The 19,230-nt window shown below is 36.6% G+C and overlaps 1 protein-coding gene across 1 annotated transcript in view; it reads right to left on the bottom strand.

Moving 5' to 3' along the window:
- Positions 1–422: 422 nt before the first annotated feature.
- LOC127409889 (poly(A) polymerase type 3-like) overlaps positions 423–19,230 on the bottom strand; it is a 35,766-nt gene continuing 16,958 nt past the window's right edge. The window contains exons 12-23 of the mRNA XM_051644841.1: positions 18,818–18,902; positions 15,386–15,439; positions 15,138–15,257; positions 14,869–14,978; positions 8,492–8,616; positions 7,892–8,025; positions 7,694–7,776; positions 6,900–7,117; positions 6,073–6,135; positions 5,830–5,883; positions 5,659–5,694; positions 423–1,698 (exon numbers count right to left, since the gene is read on the bottom strand). Of these exons, the coding sequence (XP_051500801.1) occupies positions 1,603–1,698; positions 5,659–5,694; positions 5,830–5,883; positions 6,073–6,135; positions 6,900–7,117; positions 7,694–7,776; positions 7,892–8,025; positions 8,492–8,616; positions 14,869–14,978; positions 15,138–15,257; positions 15,386–15,439; positions 18,818–18,902 (1,178 nt within the window). The 3' untranslated portion in view covers positions 423–1,602. The remainder of the gene's footprint in view (positions 1,699–5,658; positions 5,695–5,829; positions 5,884–6,072; positions 6,136–6,899; positions 7,118–7,693; positions 7,777–7,891; positions 8,026–8,491; positions 8,617–14,868; positions 14,979–15,137; positions 15,258–15,385; positions 15,440–18,817; positions 18,903–19,230) is intronic.

Raw genomic sequence — 19,230 nt, 5'->3', positions numbered from 1 at the left:
ACAATTGTGGTGAGAAGAATAACAGTTCAGAATGCTATTCTGAGATGCAGGTTGGTGCTGTTTTGGCAGAACGAGGGAGACCTACACAATTTTAGGCAAGTGGTTTTAATGTTGTGGCTGATCAGTGTGTGTGTGTGTGTGTGTGTGTGTGTGTATATATATATATATATATCAGCTTGGATGATTTAAGAGTTTTGAATTTGTTTATTGAAATTAACATAAAACCCCTTCTAGAGAAATGTATATCCTTTGTATTTACTGAGATATAGCCCTTGTGACAACTAGCCCTGCTCTCCCCTATACATTAGCATCAGTTTGTATTGTTCCAAGCTTGTGCAGTGTAAGGTATAAATCAAGTATAACCTTTAGCTAAAATATTTTGCATGTTACTTAGCAACACAAATAAACTGATCACACAATGATTTCTTTTTGCAACAATGTAGACCTTTATTTGTGAAAAAGTACAATACCTTGTTCTTACAAATAAGCATATGAAAGAACTGAAAGAGCATTGCAAGGCAATAGGAGGCGTTTTTACAGGAGTGAATCTGTGATGTGACAACAGTTTCTGGGGCAGCTTTAGACGAATTCACAGTCAACACAGACAAAGACAAAACACATCTCTCACTGAATCAGCAAAACACAGAATAAGAAAAGTTTGTACATGTTTCCAAAATTAACAAAATCACTCTCCTGCCCCAATAAACCATCACTCAATCTAAACTTAAATCACATTTTTTGTGTGTGTGTGTGTGTCATTCTTTTATCTTCACATCCATATCCTCAAGATGAGGTCAACAGAAATAAGCTGACCTGGCATTTTAAACATTCAAAATGAACCTTTGATTCGACATAATGAAAAAAAAAAAAATCCCAGGACATTAATAGGAAAACCAAGCTGTTCAAAGCAAATAAAAGTCTCAATACTGTCTCTATTTGAATGAATATATACATGGTAAAATAAACCTAAATTAACAGCCAGCACAGATCTGCTCATTTCGGACAGCTGAGATCACTAGAATCAGAGCATGCTGGGAATACAAGCTCTTACACTCCTAATAACAACCGAAATTAACATCCTGCTAGGACGGCAGAGCAAAAACATGATGTTTACACCAATCTCAGTGCAATCTGGCTAAATTACAGCTGTATTAGTGAGCTAGATTCATTAGTACACGCTGATTCAAAGCATCACCACCTGCTGGTTTGATGCTCATCTACACAATCGGCTCTGTACAATATGGTGGATTGATCTCCGAAGGACCAAACGTACCCTGAAATATAATTACATGCCACTTTATTGATTTACAAAATAAAAAATAAAGAAAACTACACCATCACTGTCTTTGAAGTTAAACAGAGGGATGGGACATGGGCACTAAATCACACAAACACATTTATTAATCACATTGAGGTTGTTGGGTATGACATCGGTTTTTTTTTGGTTTTTTTATTTTTGTTTTGTTTTTGAATTGTACCGGGGAGGGAGGGACAGGGTAAGATTTATGGAAGAACAGAGCTGTGGACAGCGGCGTTGCCATGGCCATGAAACGACAGGCTTTCACCTCCTGAGTATTAGAGCAGCAAAGGATCATGCCGGTTCTACCTGCTGAGTCTCAGTTTGATGGAGTTCTTCACGACAGGAATGGGGTTGGCCGGGAGGATTGGAACATCCGACAGATCAGTGCTGGATGCTCTCTGTGGAACATAATTACAACAAATTTTATAAATGTAATAAAAAGAGATAGATTGGAACTAGGGATGTAAGGAATTTAATGATTCTGGTTACGAATCCAATTCCACTTAATTGTTCAGGCTCCGTAACGATTCCATTAACAGGTTCTTGTAGTACTTGACAAATAATTGGTCTTAAATATTAAAACAAAAACATTGCATCTTTTTGATAACATATTTGAATATTTTAATTAAACTAGCATTTATTAGGACTGAACTGTTTTGAATGTGTATCATTTACTAAACCCTGTTATACACTGCCTGGCTTAAAAAAAAAAAAGGTCGCATACTCTAATATTCTGTTTGACCGCCTTTAGTTTTGATTATGGCGCACATTCATTGTGGCATTGTTTCGACAACCTTATGCAATGTCACAACATTTATTTCCATCCAGAGTTGCATTAATTTTTGGCCGAGATCTTGTATTGATGACGGGAGAGTCGAACCACTCCGTAAAGTCTTCTCCATCTTGACTCATCAGCCCACATGACCTTTTTCCATTGCTCCACAGTCCAATGTTTATGCTCCCTAGCAAATTGAAGTCATTTTTTTTAATTAGCCTCACTAACAAGTGGCTTTATTGTGGCCACACAGATGTTTAGTCCCAATCCTGTAAGATCTCAACATATTGTGCATGTAGAAATGCTCTTACTTTCACTATTAAAAACATAGCTGTGAGTTCTACTGTTGATATTTTACTGTCGATGTGACTTCAAGCATTTTAGGGATCTCCAATCACAATTACTCAAGATTTTTCACCACGAAGCTGACGGTTCATCACTATCCTTCCAGGTTTTAATAATGCGTTGGACAGTCCTTAACCCAATTCCAGTGATTTCAGCAATCTCCTTAGTTGTTTTCTTTGCTTGATGCAGGCCAATAATTTGCCCCTTCTGAAACGCAGTAAAATCTTTTCCGCAACCACTGGATATGTCTTCCGACATGGTTGTTTAAGAAATGAGAAGCTACACACTGCATCAGTTAGGGTTAAAAGAATTGTTGCCAGCTGAAACATATTAATCACTGCAATAATGTTCCAATCATAGGCTCTTAAGTATCTGCTTATTTAAATCCAAACGGCGACTTTTTCTTTGGCCAGGCAGTGTATGAACAACCAGTCAGTAATGACACTAATTTAAGTCTCTTGAATTGATGAGATTTATGACTTCCAGTTCAGTGAATAAGAACCATGGTGAATGATTTAGTCAGTGATCGAGTCATTAGACTTAAATACTGATAACTCATGAGTTCAAGACTGAAAGAGTTGAGTTTTTTGACTGATTCTTTAAAAAGAACCAGCATAGTAAAAATGTGTTTTTATTTTAGTTAGGTTTGGAGTAATGGAAATTAATTTGAGTTCAGTTTAATTTTTTTTCCAATTATGCAAGTTTTCATTTTTATTTCATGCACACACACACAAACAGCAGAGTAAAGTCACATAAAAATGTTTTTTATTTGTCAAAAACTTGCTAACGCCATCCTACCCATATTCTGCTGCTATCCAAGAGAAACGATCATACTAAAATTACCTCAGGAATTATAAAAGCTCCTATTTTAAATGTGCAATTTTATCTAACATGATTGCCAAAAGGCTATATCCATTTTGATGAATTACTGATCTACAAGTGCTGATCTACAGATGTCTTCTCCAAAGATCCCTCAGTTATGTTCATGGTTTTTATAGGGATATTGTTTGATTCGTTGGGTAGGTTTACGTTCTCACCACAAGCAAACAGCTCCAGAGTTCGTTTGCAATCGGTCCGAGACCACCTCATTCAGGCGGTCTTGGACCGATTGTTTTGGTGCGGATCCGAGTGCGATTGCCATGTTCATATATGCCTAAACGAACTGAACCAAAGGAGAAAATGCGGCAGGTTCCGAAACAAACGCTCCAAACGAGCCAGGTGTGAAAACGCCCATAGATATTTCTTACTAGAGGCACTTTTGTTGGCACTGCATCTGTAGGAGCGCTTCAAGGAAATCGAAATGCTGTTGAGTCACGTGACTCGGTGTGCCAGAAGTTAACCCTTTAAATGACAGTCTAGAGTCTTGTGAACAGTATTCAGCCTCTTTTTATAAATTAAAATGATGTGTTGCATATTGTGAAGCCAAATTTTTTTTGTCATGCTGTGTAGCCACACCCACAGTGAAATCCCATTGTTCAAAAATGTTGTGTGCGAAAATCCCAGGAGATCAGCAGTTACAGAAATACTCAAACCAGCCCATCTGGCACCAACAATCATCAATGTGATTATCTGATGATTATGTGATCTCAGTGATTTCGACTGTGGCATGATTGTTGGTGCCAGATGGGCTGGTTTGAGTAGTTCTGTAACTGCTGATCTCCTGGGATTTTTACTCAGAATAGTGCCAAAAACAAAAAAACATCCAGTGAGCGGCAGTTCTGTGGACGGAAATACCTTGTTGATAAGAGAGGTCAACAAGTATGGCCAGACTGTTTCGAACTGACAAAGTCTACAGTAACTCAGATAACCACTCTGTACAATTGTGGTGAGAAGAATAACATTTCAGAATGCTTTTCTGAGATGCGGGTTGGTGCTGTATTGGCGGCACAAGGGGGACCTACACAATATTGGGCAGGTGGTTTTAATGTTGTGGCTGATCGGTGTATATAAATTCCTATTGAAGCTATATATTAAATAGAAATTATAAATGAAAAAATGTGCTAACACATTTCACTGATTCATTATATATATATATATATATATATATATATATATATATATACACACACACACCAGCTGGTATTAGTAGATTTAACATTTTCACGAATTGCACAAACTGCAATCACAATTGACTGTTTTTAATTTCCAAAATGCAACCACTGAAGCCAAAAATGATAACGAAGATCTTACATGAACAAGATCACCATTAAAGATCTAACGGGATCAATGGTCCCGTCTTGCCACTAAAGGGCTTACTGAACACAATAAGTAACTTGGTCAATTTAAATCGGCTGTTAATAAGTTTGAATATTGAATATGTCCTATTATTTACTGTACATGGACTAATAATGTTAGCAGTAATTTAGCATTAATTTAATTTATTCTATACCATAGATATCCATTTAAAATAATTTTTATTTGGCCTAACATTATCAAACATCATTACAATATTAAAGAAACTGGAGCGCAGTTCATATCCACCATTGAAATCTGCTACTCTGAAAAACCGGACAGTTGCTTGCTTTGTGACGTCACAGTATTTTAATATTTTAATTGACATTAATAATCACGATTACAATATCAAGGGCAATAAATCGACAATTATGATTTTTGCTATAATCGTGCAGCCCTAATATATAAATATATATATATATACACACACACACACACACACACATACATATACATATATACTGTGTGTGTGTATATATATATACACACACACACACACACACACACACACACACACACACACACACACACACACACAAATATACACACACACATATATAAAATGGATCAATGAAATGTGTATGCAAATTTTATTTTTTTATTAAATATATAGCTGCAGTAGGACCAATTACTGGATTGCATTTATTTTTATTATTGCAAAAATCTTTGAAGAGTCATTAAAAGAATTATTAAATTTATCTCCGATGAATCCCTTGATCTGCTCTGTTGAAATCAGAAATGACCTCATCATTTGCCAACAGAATGGTGAGGGAAGTAAATGCAATAAAAATTTAATTTCTCATTTCCAAAAAGAATTTCTCAAAAGTAACAATCGTTAATGGAACTGTTAAAGAATCGGAATTAAACACCAAACATGTTCTGATTGACCCTGCTTCATGCAGCATTTAGCTTTCAGTGAATAAAAACAAATTACTATATGTCGCATTGCCACTGGACACGGTGCAAGAACAATAATTAAGCAATAATCAATTGATCATGTCCTTACCTGACTAGGAGGCATCTTCTCTGCTGTGTCCACCTCCTGAATGCAACAGGAAATGACATCACTTATCAAGAAATGAATGTTCAGTACATCAACTCATTTGGCCTTTACACATTCATTGCTTTCATTTATAATAACTAGCATTACTCTCCAGATTTTAAATGATTAGTTTACCGTCAATTCAGTCTCTGTTTTGGGCTCGCCGTCTGAAGGAGTTACTTCATCGGTCTGCTCAAACAGAACAAAAATACAGCCATGACAAACAGACTGAAACTATTGAGCGATAGACGTCATGAATATCATTACCTACAAACTGGCTCTTCAAGTTCAGTTACAAGTTATAGAGAGAGAACGGATGGAAATAAAACATGGTGCAGGGTTCTTTATCAAAATAAAAAAAACGTAAGTGAACATTACCGCTGGAGCCACAGCTACATGGTCTTCATCTTCACCTGAGGACTTAGCTTCTGGACTTGAATGCTAGAAGAGTAGCATTTTATTAGAATTCAGAATTTTATAATTCCAGGTTTATAAAACCTTCTGCATGCAAAATTTCACATACATTCACTTTTTTGTTGTTGGCATTGTTTTAAAGGAGAGCATTTGGACACAATGTAAAATAACATTTTCCAATAAAATTCTGGAAATAAAATGTTACATTTTTACAACTTTTTCATCTGATTCATTAAACAATCAACAGTTTAATCAATAATTTAAAAAAAAATGTGTTTACAGCTATTTCCAAACCGATGAAATACAGTCACTGCAATCACAATTTTCCAATTAATGTAAAAAATAAATTTAATTTTGCATAAATAAAAATGCCTTCTTAAAAACCTTTACGATTTTTTTTGCATAGTGGCATCAAACCGAAATATCGCATTACAGCAATAGAATGTATGGAGAGAAATGTGCTTGTCAAGAAAATGTTACAATGCAAAAAATCTTAATGGCCTAAAAATAAGCTTCCTTTTTTATGCCATGCCTCAATAAGAAAAAGTCCAGCACACTGCTGTTGCTTGCAATGAATACTTTATTAATATGTCATCGTTTCGGTCATCTGACCTTTGTCAGGAATTTACAAAACTTGTTTCTACACTCCTACTAATAGCCAGTCAGATGTGTGAGGGGTCTTTTTTAGATTGCAAGGGGTCATTTATAGATTTGGGTTGGAATGTGATCTGGACTTCTGGTTTTATGCGATTCACCCATATGAACGAACAAAAATGTAATTGTTGTCTTACATCCTCTACTTTGGCTCTCTTGGCCGTCTCATTCCCGAGGGGTGAGGCAGTTCTCTTCATGGCAGGGCCAGCTGATAAACATGGAATAGACTGAGGGTTCTGCTGTATACATTCCACTTTGGGTTTCTTTTCGGTTTCATGCTGAACGGGTGAGGCAGGCTGCATCAGTGCAGTTGTACCCTTTTGCGTCCTGACGTTAACGGGCTTAATATCGTCCTCTGCAATGATGAAAACAAAAATCAATGGTTCCAAATATTAAAGGGAATGTTTGCCTAAAAATGATCATCTTTTTCTCATTAAACAAAAGGAGATGTTGGGCAGAATATTCACACAGCCCAGTTCTATGTTTTCCACACTTTTCCAACATCAGACACACCACAAACCATTGGTTCTTGCGGGTGTCGTAAGAATGCCGCACACCAAGTTTGAATATGTGCAAGGACAAATTAGATTTAGGAGCTAACAGAGGGTAAATTACCCGAGAATGAAGACTTAAATTTCAGTCAAGACTACTTCTATGGTAAAAGTAGTATGGACAACTTTTATGGTAATTTTTTTTCTTTTTATGGAGCTTGGCAGTATAAATCAACATTCAATTTAACTGAACAGAAAAGAGCAGCATGAACATTCCTTCATTTTTTTTTTTTTGGGTGTTCCATGGAAGACAGTTTGGAATAACATGAGGATGAGTAAATGGCAGAATTTTAATTATTGGGTGAATTAATCCTTTAATGACAAAATAAAAAAATACAATGACTACTTCACAGTGACTTTAAGACAATAGACATACATACCTGCAGATGGGAGCGTGCTTGCACTGGAAGCATCAGTTTTACCCTGCACATCCGAGGTGTTTGTGGCTGTCCCAGTGGAGCTTCTATAAAAACATTTTAAAAAAACATGAAGCATATGCATACCAGTATTTCCAAAAGTTATGGAAGTTAAGAGAAATTAGGTTAAGGGAAGGTGGTAAAGATGGTTTGACCGTTTACCCCTGAGGACTGGCGGCACGAGCACTCTTGGCAGTTGAAGGGTCTGTGGGTGAGGGGACTGACATGCTGTTGTCACTGTCAACTGATAGGTCGAGACTGCCATCGTTCATCGTTCGAAGGCCATCAGACGAATGCTAGAGGACAACGAAATGAAAATGAGGCAACAGAGTTAAACCTTATCACCACAAGTAAGCTACAAGTAACGTAAATGTATGGGTGATTCTTTAACCAGGGGAACTTTTGACTACTTAAAATCTTTAAAAAATTAAACCTCTTAATATTTTCATCGATGTTAAAACATATGTTATATGACCTGGAATAAAGATCTCATCACGGTCTAGAACAAACTTCAAGTAGATTGTAGTATAATGATGGTGTGGATTTTTAATGTTGTGTGTGATAGATAGTAATGACATTTTCACTTTCTGGACAAAAAGTTGGATAAGCCTTGAACTTGCTAACAAATCAAGTTAGCTAGAAATTAATAAAAAAATAAAAAAAATTAAAAAAATCGATCCGAAGGGAGAGAAAAGTTCACCCAATCAATGAATCACTCTGATGTATTTTTTATTTATTTTTTTGGAATAGATAGATGCTTGCCTTTCTCTTGCCCCTGTGAATGGCGACTTTGGGCAGTAGTTGATGCAGTTGTTTCCTCTTCACATGCATGGCAGTGATTTTCATGTCTTGCTCAAACATTTTACTGGTGATTGCCTGTCGGTAAACTTCATCCATGCAAAGATTAATCTTATTAGTGATCAGACCATATTATTCAAATAGCACTGAAAATGATATAGCCACATGCATTGTTCATCAGGGTCCAAGCACATGTGAAGAGAACATGAGCAATATTGCCAAATCCTGTAGATATATTTGTTTTGGTGTCAAATTTTGACTTCTTTGATCACAGTTGAACATTTGAGACTAAGTTACAGCGCCCTCTAACATCAAAAATGTATTAAATTTGGCATGTCTCCTCAGAATGTCAGGTTTTAAATTTGGACATTACGTTCAAAAGACGCAGGCCAATTAGTCATTATGGGCCACACCCAAAAACGTAGTGGATTATATCTTCCAAATGAAAAACGAATCAAAATGTTCTTTTTGACAGGAATCTCTCTAGATGTTACTAGGGCTGGGTGATATGGACCAAAAATCATATCTCTGTATTCTTAGGCTGAATGGCGATACACAATATATATCTCTGTATTTTCTACGAGTCAGCTAAAAGTTCAGTTGTAAGTCAAAACCACATGTGAGGTGGTAAATGAAGTTTGCATCGCGCTTTGTTTCAGGGCAGAAGACTTTTCGTGCTTTGAAGACTTTGCGGCTGTGGTTGCAGCAGCAGCACGAAGTTTAATACATACTGCAGGGAGGTTATTTTATGTTACATGTACGCACGGTAAAGAAAAGCCTCCATCACCATCATTAACAGCAGGGGTGCTCACACTTCTATGGAATAAGATCTACTTGTCCATCATGTTATTGCAGCAAGATCTACCATACACAATATATACATTCATCACAATACCAAAATTTCTGTAGTCTTTAGTGAAATGTGATGATTTTTGATACTAGCTTCAATACCACAACAAATAATAGCCTAACACTAACTAATTTGTTAATTATAAAATAAGTTCTCAAGTTATTCAAGAGTAGTAACCAGTCAGTAATAAAATACCAAAAGAAAAGCAATGAACAGAAGGAAAAAAAACACTATAGAAAAGTATCAAGTATTCAATTAAACATTCAGAATGAATTTGACAAAAAACTACTATACTAGAGTTATACTAGTAAAGTTATTCAGTCAAGAGCAGTGAGTGGGTTTGTCGTTTTCTTGTTATTGTTGTTTGATTAATATTAAGGATACACTAGATAGCAGCAGGTCTATTAGGTTGCATTTAAATTTACAAGTCATACATTTCAATACAAATCAGCTTTTCCCCCAATGTTTTTGTTCACTTTAAACATAACTCTGTGTTTACATGAACACCTCACCAAGACGGGCATTTTGGAGGAATTTTGAAATGTATTTGACCGTTTAGGCGCGAACGTACTCGGAGCACACGCGCATGTAAAGCGCGCCGCACACGCGCATGCCGCCTGTCAGTCAAACAGCGCACGGCTGTTTTGCTGCTCATCTGATCTTTTAAATCCAAACCTTCTCCAAGTAATTGAACCATTGTTTTTCTTTTTACAAACCCGGTCTTCTTCGGCAGTGTGACAGCGCTGTGTCTCTCTCCATATTGCAGCGAGTGGGGGCGGGGTTGCGCGGAGAGTGTGAGAGAGGAGAGATGACAACAATGGCACGGATTTACGGAAGAAACGGGTTATGTAACGCAACAAACTATATCGATATAAACGGTATTGTCACATCCTATATCTCGTTTGAAAACATATCGATAAACTTTAAAAAGTCGATATACCACCCAGCCCTAGATGTTACATACTAAATTTCATGTGAATCGGACAAACTACCTAGGACGGGTTCGAAATGAAGGATTTTCAATAAAATCAATGGTGTAGAAAAGTTTTTACGAAAATAAGTGATAAGTGAATATGGGCCACACCCAAACATTTTATTGGCTTGTAACTCCAAAGTGTTTTGACGAATCAAAATTCTTTTCAGAACTTTGTCAAGAGGGGCTGTAGATGATGTATACATTTCTCAGCTTAGAATTTAACTCTGTCTACTACGAATCCCAATACGACGAGGAAAACAAAGTAATATTCAGCTACTTTTACAAAAAAAAAAAATTTGTATGGTCAGTGACACCTTAATGCAAACGTTTTTAATACATTTAATAAATGGTAACATTAACACATATAATAATAGCCATAACGTTAAATACAACAACATAAAAGACCAGATGCCATTAAAAAAATATTTTTACATTTATTTTTCCCTGAAGATCACATTTTTATGATAAACTCTCCTTAGGCTGACGTTTTGTGCTGGTCACATAAAATTTAGCTTGGATAATATGTGAATATAGACTCAGGGCTTTTTTCTCCCCTAACGTTTGCTTTTCATTGTATTTTCTGACTTTTTTGCCATCGGCACACAAGTGCCAGCTTTACGCATACAGAGGTTGCACTACAAATATCTGAAGGACTGAATTTCCATCATGGTCCATTTTCACCCGTCATATAATTTTAAATATTCCTGATATGTAGTAAACAGTGTCAAATCTGCCACTAAATTAACTACCCATATAATTTTATTATATATTATGCAATAGTAAGATACAGTGGAATTAGCTAGTTTTCTGCATTAATTAGTCATAAAATGTGATCTCATCTTCATCAAAGTCACAAGTATATACAATGTGCTTAAGCTAACAACACACAAACAATTACAATCTTTCATGTCTTTCTTGAACACATCCCAGAAGGAATTTTGGACCATTCTTCCTTACAGAACTGCTTCAACTCAGCAATATTCCTAGGATGTCTGGTGTGAACGGCTCTCGAGGTCATTCCACAGCATCTCTATTAAGGTCTGGGCTCTGACTGGGCCACACCAAAAGGTGGATTTTCTTTTTTTTTTTAAGCCATTCTGTAGCAGATTTACTTCGATTTTTAGGGTCATTGTCCTGCTGCATCATCCAACTTCTACTGAGCTTCAGCTGGTGCACAGCCACCCTGACATTATCCTGTAGGATATCTTGATAAACTTGGGAATTCATTTTTCCTTTGATGATGGCAACGGTCCAGGCCCAAAAGCAGCCCCAAATCATGAAGCTCCCTCTACCATACTTCACCAACCGTTTTCATGTAGGTATGCTGTGCCATTTTTGCACCATACATAGTTCTGCATATTCTTCACAAACAATTTAACCTTAGTTTCATCAGTCCACAAAACATTTTCCCAGTAGCGTTGAGGAGTGTGAAGGTGGTCTTTGGCAAACTTCAGGCATGCAGCAATGTTTTTGTTGGAAAGCAGCAGCTTCCTTCATGGTGTCCTGCCATGAACACCATGCCTGTTTAATGTTTTCCATAGAGTAGACTCATGAACAGAGATGTTAACCATTTCCAATGATTCGTTCAATTCTTTAGTTGTCACTCCAGGGTTCTTTTTTTACCTCATTGAGGATTCTGCAGTGTGCCCTTTGAGTCATCTTGGCTGGACAGACACTTCTAGGGAGACTAGCCACAGTACTAAATTATATTTATAGACAATTTGTCTGTGGACAGATGAATATATAAGCTTTTTGAAATAACTTTGTAACCAATTCTAGCTTTATGCAAAACAAAATTCTTGATCATAGGTCTTCTGAGATCTCTTTTTTTTGCAAGGCATGGTCCACGTCAGCAGATGCTTCTTGTGAATAGCAAACTCAATGTCTGAGTGCTTTTTATAAGTCAAAGTAGCTCTAACCCACACCTCCAATCTTGTTTCATTAATTGGATGCCAGGTTTGCCAACTCCTGACTCTAATTAGCTTGATGACATCATAAGCCTAGGAGTTCACATACTTTTTTCAACCTGTCCGGTGAATGTTTGAATGATGTATTCAACATGTACAAGAACACAAGAATACTTTGTGTGTTATTAGTTCAAACAGATTGTGTATGTTCATTATTGTAACTTAGATGAAGAACAAACCAGATTTTAAGACAAATGTCTACATAAATGCAGATAATCCCAAAAGGTTCACATCCTGGCCACCTTTGATGTTGTCTCAATATAGTCAACATTTTCAGTTAAAATGACTTTGCATAGTAAGCGGGTGTCTGATGAAACAGGTGTTCTATTGAATAATTTGCAGTCGGGGAACGTACTTTTAAAAGTGTACTTATGTTATTGATGTTTCTGGCTGAGAGCAGCAGAGCACGTCTGACAATCTCTTTCGCGCACACATACATACGGCACACGCAGGCGAGAGAGAGAAAGTGTAAAAAAAAGTACTTCGAAAGGGTGCGCGATGCCGCTCTCAGCCAGAATAATCACACGTTAAGACATATACAGCTGAAGTCATACGTTTACATTCACCATAGCCAAATACATTTAAACTCAGTTTTTCACAAATCCTGACATTTAATTGTAGAAAACATTCCCTGTCTTAGGTCAGTTAGGATCACTTCTTTATTTAAAAAATGTGAAATGTCAGAATAATAGTAGAGAGAATGATTTATTTCAGCTTTTATTTCTTTCATCACATTCCCAGTGGGTCAGAAGTTTACATACACTTTGCTAGTATTTGGTAGCATTGCCTTTAAATTGTTTAACTTGGGTCAAACATTTTGGGTAGCCTTCGACAAGCTTCTCACAATAAGTTGCTGGAATTTTGGCCCATTCCTCCAGACAGAACTGGTGTAACTGAGTCAGGTTTGTAGGCCTCCTTGCTCGCACACGCTTTTTCAATTCTGCCCACAAATGTTCTATTGGATTGAGGTCAGGGCTTTGTGATGGCCACTCCAATACCTTGACTTAGTTGTCCTTAAGCCATTTTGTCACAACTTTGGAGGTATGCTTGGGGTCACTGTCACATTTGTGACTGAGTTTTAACTTCCGGGCTGATGTCTTGAGATGTTGCTTCAATATATCCACATAATATTTCCTTCATCATGATGCTATCCATTTTGTGAAGTGCACCAGTCCCTCCTGCAGCAAAAGCACCCCCACAACATGATGCTGCCACTCCCATGCTTCACAGTTGGGATGGTGTTCTTCGGCTTGCAAGCCTCACCCTTTTTCCTCCAAACATAACGATGGTCATTATGGCCAAACAGTTAAATTTTTGTTTCATCAGACCAGAGGCCATTTCTCCAAATAGTAAGATGTTTGTCCCCATGTGCACTTGCAAACTGTAGTCTGGCTTTTTTATGGCAGTTTTGGAGCAGTGGCTTCTTCCTTGCTGAGCAGCCTTTCAGGTTATGTCGATATAGGAATCGTTTTACAGTGGATATAGATACTTGTCTACCTGTTTCCTCCAGCATCTTCACAAGGTCCTTTGCTGTTGTTCTGGGATTGATTTGGACATTTTGCAACAAACTACGTTCATCTCTAGGAGACAGAATGCGTCTCCATCCTGAGCGGAATGATGGCTGTGTGGTGCCATGTTGTTTATACTTGCGTTCTATTGTTTGTACAGATGAATGTGGTACCTTCAGACATTTGGAAATTGCTCCCAAGGATGAACCAGAATTGTGGAGGTCCACAATTTTTTTTCTGAGGTCTTGGCTGATTTATTTTGATTTTCCAATGATGTCAAGCAAAGAGGCACTGAGTTTGAAGGTAGGCCTTAAAATACATCCACAGGTACACCTCCAATTCAGTACACCTCCTATCAGAAGCTAATTGGCTAATTGTCTAAAGTCTTGACATCATTTTCTGTAATTTTCCAAGCTGCTTAAAGGCACAGTTAACTTAGTGTATGTAAACTTCTGACCCACTGGAATTGTGATATAGTCAATTAAAAATGAAACAATTTGTCTGTAAACAATTGTTGGAAAAATTACTTGTGTCATGCACGAAGTAGGTGTCCTAAACAACTCTAGTTTGCTAATATTAAATCTGTGGACTGGTTAAAAAATGAGTTTTAATGACTTCAACCTAAGTGTATGTAAATTTCTGACTTCAACTGTACACGTGAAAACTAATGCGCAATATCAAATACACAGAATGTATGACCGTCCTAACTGAAGAGAACATTAATATGAAGACAAAGCCAAATCTCTGACATTTAAAGGCAATTTTGAAATCCCGGCCAGACACTTTTATCGGTTCAGAAAAGAGGACATGTCCGGGAAAAAGAGGACGTATGGTCACCCTTTTCGGGTCTTAATATTGTCATATCTAGAAATGGCTTGGGACCCTTCTACAACGCAAGTCAATGATAATTATTTTGCCCGTTTTATCATTAATACTTGTGTTTAGTGTTTGTGCAAATTATTACATATAAGCAATAGGCAGATACAGATGACTCTTTTTGTGTTTTCTCTTTAGGACTGCTGAGACACAGGAGGTCTTACCGGTGTCCGTGAAGGACTGGATGTCAAACGTCAGGTCCACGTTAAGATTCTCTGATCCCTCCATTTTTTTGAAGACAATACCTATCACCCACATTGTGCTGACCTCCTCCCTGTTCACAAATACAGGACACAGAATAAAGAGCATGAAAATCCCCTAATCTGCCTTTTGAAATCCCTTTCTTCCTCATGTCAGTTCTGAGCCTTGCTACAAGAAGTGTTTAAAAAGGACAATCATTGTGAAGGTCAAAAATATGTTGACTTCAACTCACTTGTCATTGCCCTCTTTTGGTCCTGGGAATGACTGCGGATTCACATGAGCGAGCGTGATAAACTCATTCTTCTCCAGGTTTCCCACCAGGATTCGGATCTTTGACTCCACGAGGCCCACCCTGTCAGGCAAACGGCACATTTAGCTGTAATCTGCCACATGTTCTAACTGATGCAGGGGACACGAGTACAACATTGGTCCGACAAGCATGTGAAACAGTGCTGAAGATATTCAATAAGCTGTACTCACCACTCTAAGTGCTGCTTCTCTGTCTGTGCGCTTGCTAGCAACACTATATAATGCCTTGGGACATAAAAGACAGAACAATGCCATTACATCCTTTAATCTAGAGCGGTTCATTCAAACCCGGCAAAACCTACAGGGACGTCCTGCCCCGATCACACTGACATTGTACCGTTATACCTCTCTCCAAAGCCAAATACATCTCCCATTTCTAAATTCACTGACGACAGCAGGAATTACTCATATCCACTCCAGCTGTGTCAGCTGGAACGGCTACTTTAGCATAATTTCACACACTTTAAGGGATAGTTCACCCAAAAATGAAATTGTCATAATTTACTTACCCTCAAGTAGTTCCAAACCTGTTTGACTTACTTCCATTAACCACACATGACAGCCTCAGTCACTATTCAGTTTCAAGGTATGGAGAAAAACAAAAAAGATCAATGTCAAAATGTTTCAAAATTGCTACTTGTGTTCCACAGATGAAAGTCATACAGGTTGAGTAAATGATGAGAGAATTTTCATTTTTGGATTAACTCTCCCTTTAAGAAACTCTTTAGATTAGACTTAGAAAAAAAAAAGAAAGAAACAGAAAACCCCCTTAGTCAATCCTACGCTGATCAATTGTCAGTCATTTTGGACAAATAAGACTTTTCAATTCAACTCAAAAGCACAGCAGATAATAAATCAAGAAATAAATCCACTTATTAACAAGTCTTAAGCTATAAAAAGTCAAACATGAAGTGACGGCATGATCCAGAGGATTGTATGTCTTTTATTCAACCAAAGTGACTCAATAGGAGTTACTTGCCATTTTAAAAGAAAGAGTAGAAAGTCAAGTATACCAAGTACTAACTCAGCATAATTTCAGTGGCAGTGTGGAACAGCTCTACCCATCTTATATGGCAAAACCCAAAGCAAGATGTTCAGCATTTTGTCTGCAACTTAAATGCAATAAAGCAGATGCTGTATCCAGTTAACAAAATGTTAACATTTAAAGGTGCATTCAGTAATTCTAATCCAATACACTTTTTTTCAAATTCTGCAAATATCTCCTCACAGTCTGCTAGCTGTCCGTTCTGTGGGTGGGCTGAAAAAAATCTAGTATTTGTACACAGCCCTGGCTCTGTAAATGGGACAAAAACAAAGTGGAAGGATCGATCCACACAACACTACTCCAGCCAATCAGCAACAGGGGGTGGTTCTTGCACGTGCACAGGATGGGGGGTGGGGGCAGAGCGAGAGGGAAATTCATTAGAAGAGTGACGGCAAATCTGGCTGATGCAAACTTTCTAAACTCCAAGGAGGACAAATGGCTGAGAAACAGACCAAGAGAAAAAGGTCAGACGAATATAAACTAAAAAAGAAGGATTATGATAAATCGATGGCTAGGAGCCACGTCAACATCGGCGAGGCTTTTCAGCGTGCCTGAATTTGGGGGGGGGGGGCGGAGCTTCCAAATGAGCACTGAAGGGAGGGGTGTGTTTGTTTTGGCAGTTGAGTTTGAATATCAACAGTGTTTCTCAGGAATCACTGAGTGCACCTTTAACATCAGTGGGTATTTTTTTGGCTTTTTTTTGCCAAGAACTACTGATGACATTTTCCCCACTCTGATTAAGAAGCTTGTTTGGACAGAACTGAATAAGGCACTTGAATCATATTTATTCCATTCATTCCAACCTTGTATAATTGTTATTTGTATTTAGCTACAACCAAGGGCAGTTATGAATTCCAAAAACTGCAATAAACCACAAACAGTTGCTGCATCCTCTCGCTTAGTGGGTGGGAAGATTTTTTTCAAATACCTTTTCCACTAATAGCAACTAAAAAAATTAAAATTAAAATCAAGCATCATCAGTTTAAGCACGCAGAATATTAAATTAACATGACATTAAGAAGGGACATTAAATAAAAATGGTAACATTTTACAATAAGATTGCATTAGTTAACATAAGTTAACATGAACTAACAATGAACAATACTTTTACAGCATTTATTAATCTTGGTTTATGTTAATTAACATTTAGTAATACATTTTTTAAATCAAAAGTTGTATAAGTTAACATTAGTTAATGCACAATGTACTAACATGAACTAACAATAATCAATTGTATTTTTATTAACTAGCATTAACAAAGATTAATAAATGTTGTAAAAAATATCGTTCATTTTTAGCTCATGATACCTGATGCATTATTGTAAACAAATGGAACCTTATTGTAAAGTTTTACAAATAAAATAAATATGTACACTACCGGTCAAAAGTTTTGAAACACTTGACTGAAATGTTTCTCATGATCTTAAAAATCTTTTGATCTGAAGGCGTATGCGTAAATATTTGAAATAAATTTTGTAGACAAAAATATAATTGTGCCACCATACTAATTTATTTCATTATAAAACTAAAATGTAATAAAAAAAAAAAAGTTTTTGAAATTGATGACTTGGACCAAATAATAAAGAAAAGCAGCCAATAAGTGCCCAACATAGATGGGAACTCCTTCAATACTGTTTAAAAAGCATCCCAGGGTGATACCTCAAGAAGTTGGTTGAGAAAATGTCAAGAGTACATGTCTGCAAATTCTAGGCAAAGGGTGCCTACTTTGAAGATGCTAAAATATAACACAGTTTTGATTTATTTTGGATATTGTTTAGTCACAACATAATTCCCATAGTTCCATTTATGTTATTCCATAGTTTTGATGACTTTACTATTATTCTAAAATGTGAAAAAAAAAAAAATTATAATAAAGAATAAGTGTTTCAAAACGTTTGACCGGTAGTGTATGTTCTTTCCAATCTCCACTATGCAAATAACTGTCTTTTTTCCCGTAGTCTAAATTCTATGTCGTGAAATGACAAATGTCGATTTGCTTTCTCAATCTGAAAAGATGGATCTTCACATCACACCAAATTTAAAATGAACAAAACGAACACACAGACTAGATGCTAAACAGACGGAAATGGAAAATAAAACACTATAAAACACAGACTAACAAGAAATACATTGTACAAATTGTGAACTAAAACATTTTATTTTTGAATTGGATACAAATTAATATGGCACAAGGAAACCAGTAAAAACCTTTCAATAAGAAGTTACTTATAATACCTACCTTTGAAAAAAAATTATAATTTTAACCATCTCAAAAATGTTATGTACATTTCAGGCATGCTCTACAATTGTCATTTGTTTAGCAGGTCTAATACACATTTTAATTGACAAAAATGTTATAAGTGTCATAAAAGCCATTATTTTGTACTCCATAGGAATAAACTGTAGTAGATAGTATGCATAATTCTGTTTTTATTTCAAATTGATGACACTGATTACATAAGAGTCTTATAAAACTTGAAGTTTTGAGAAATAAATCTTTATTGAAATGATTAAATCTCACCATGAGTGTCCAACAGGATATGCAGCTTAATACATACTTGTATTTCTGAAAGAAGTTTGGTGCTTCAAATAGTTTGGACCAATCTGCTTTATTCTGCAATATTTCATCCGTGATGGCAAGACCTGGGAAGAGTTATTGAAAATGTGAGTCAAACAAAGACAAATACAATTGGGCAAAACGCTGCATCTTTACAGCTTGAAGGGATAGTGACCGAAAATGAAAGTTCTGTCATCATTTATTCACCCTCATGTTGTTCCAAGCCCATTTGACTTTCTTTATAGTAACACTGTTCAGTTTACAGGTGCATAGGATGGGGGGGTGTCAAGCTCCAAAAAGGACAAAAAAGCACTATAAAAGTGATTTATACATCTTGTGCACTTTATTTAGAAGAATTCGGAAGTAAAATTGCACTTAAAACAAAGCGAAAAAGCAAATGAAATAAAGTGATCA

This window comes from Myxocyprinus asiaticus, chromosome 19 (assembly GCF_019703515.2).
Source record: "Myxocyprinus asiaticus isolate MX2 ecotype Aquarium Trade chromosome 19, UBuf_Myxa_2, whole genome shotgun sequence".
Lineage (NCBI taxonomy): Eukaryota > Metazoa > Chordata > Actinopteri > Cypriniformes > Catostomidae > Myxocyprinus > Myxocyprinus asiaticus.
The sequence above is the reverse complement of the archived record's forward strand: the minus strand, read 5'-3'. Positions and strand labels throughout refer to the sequence as shown.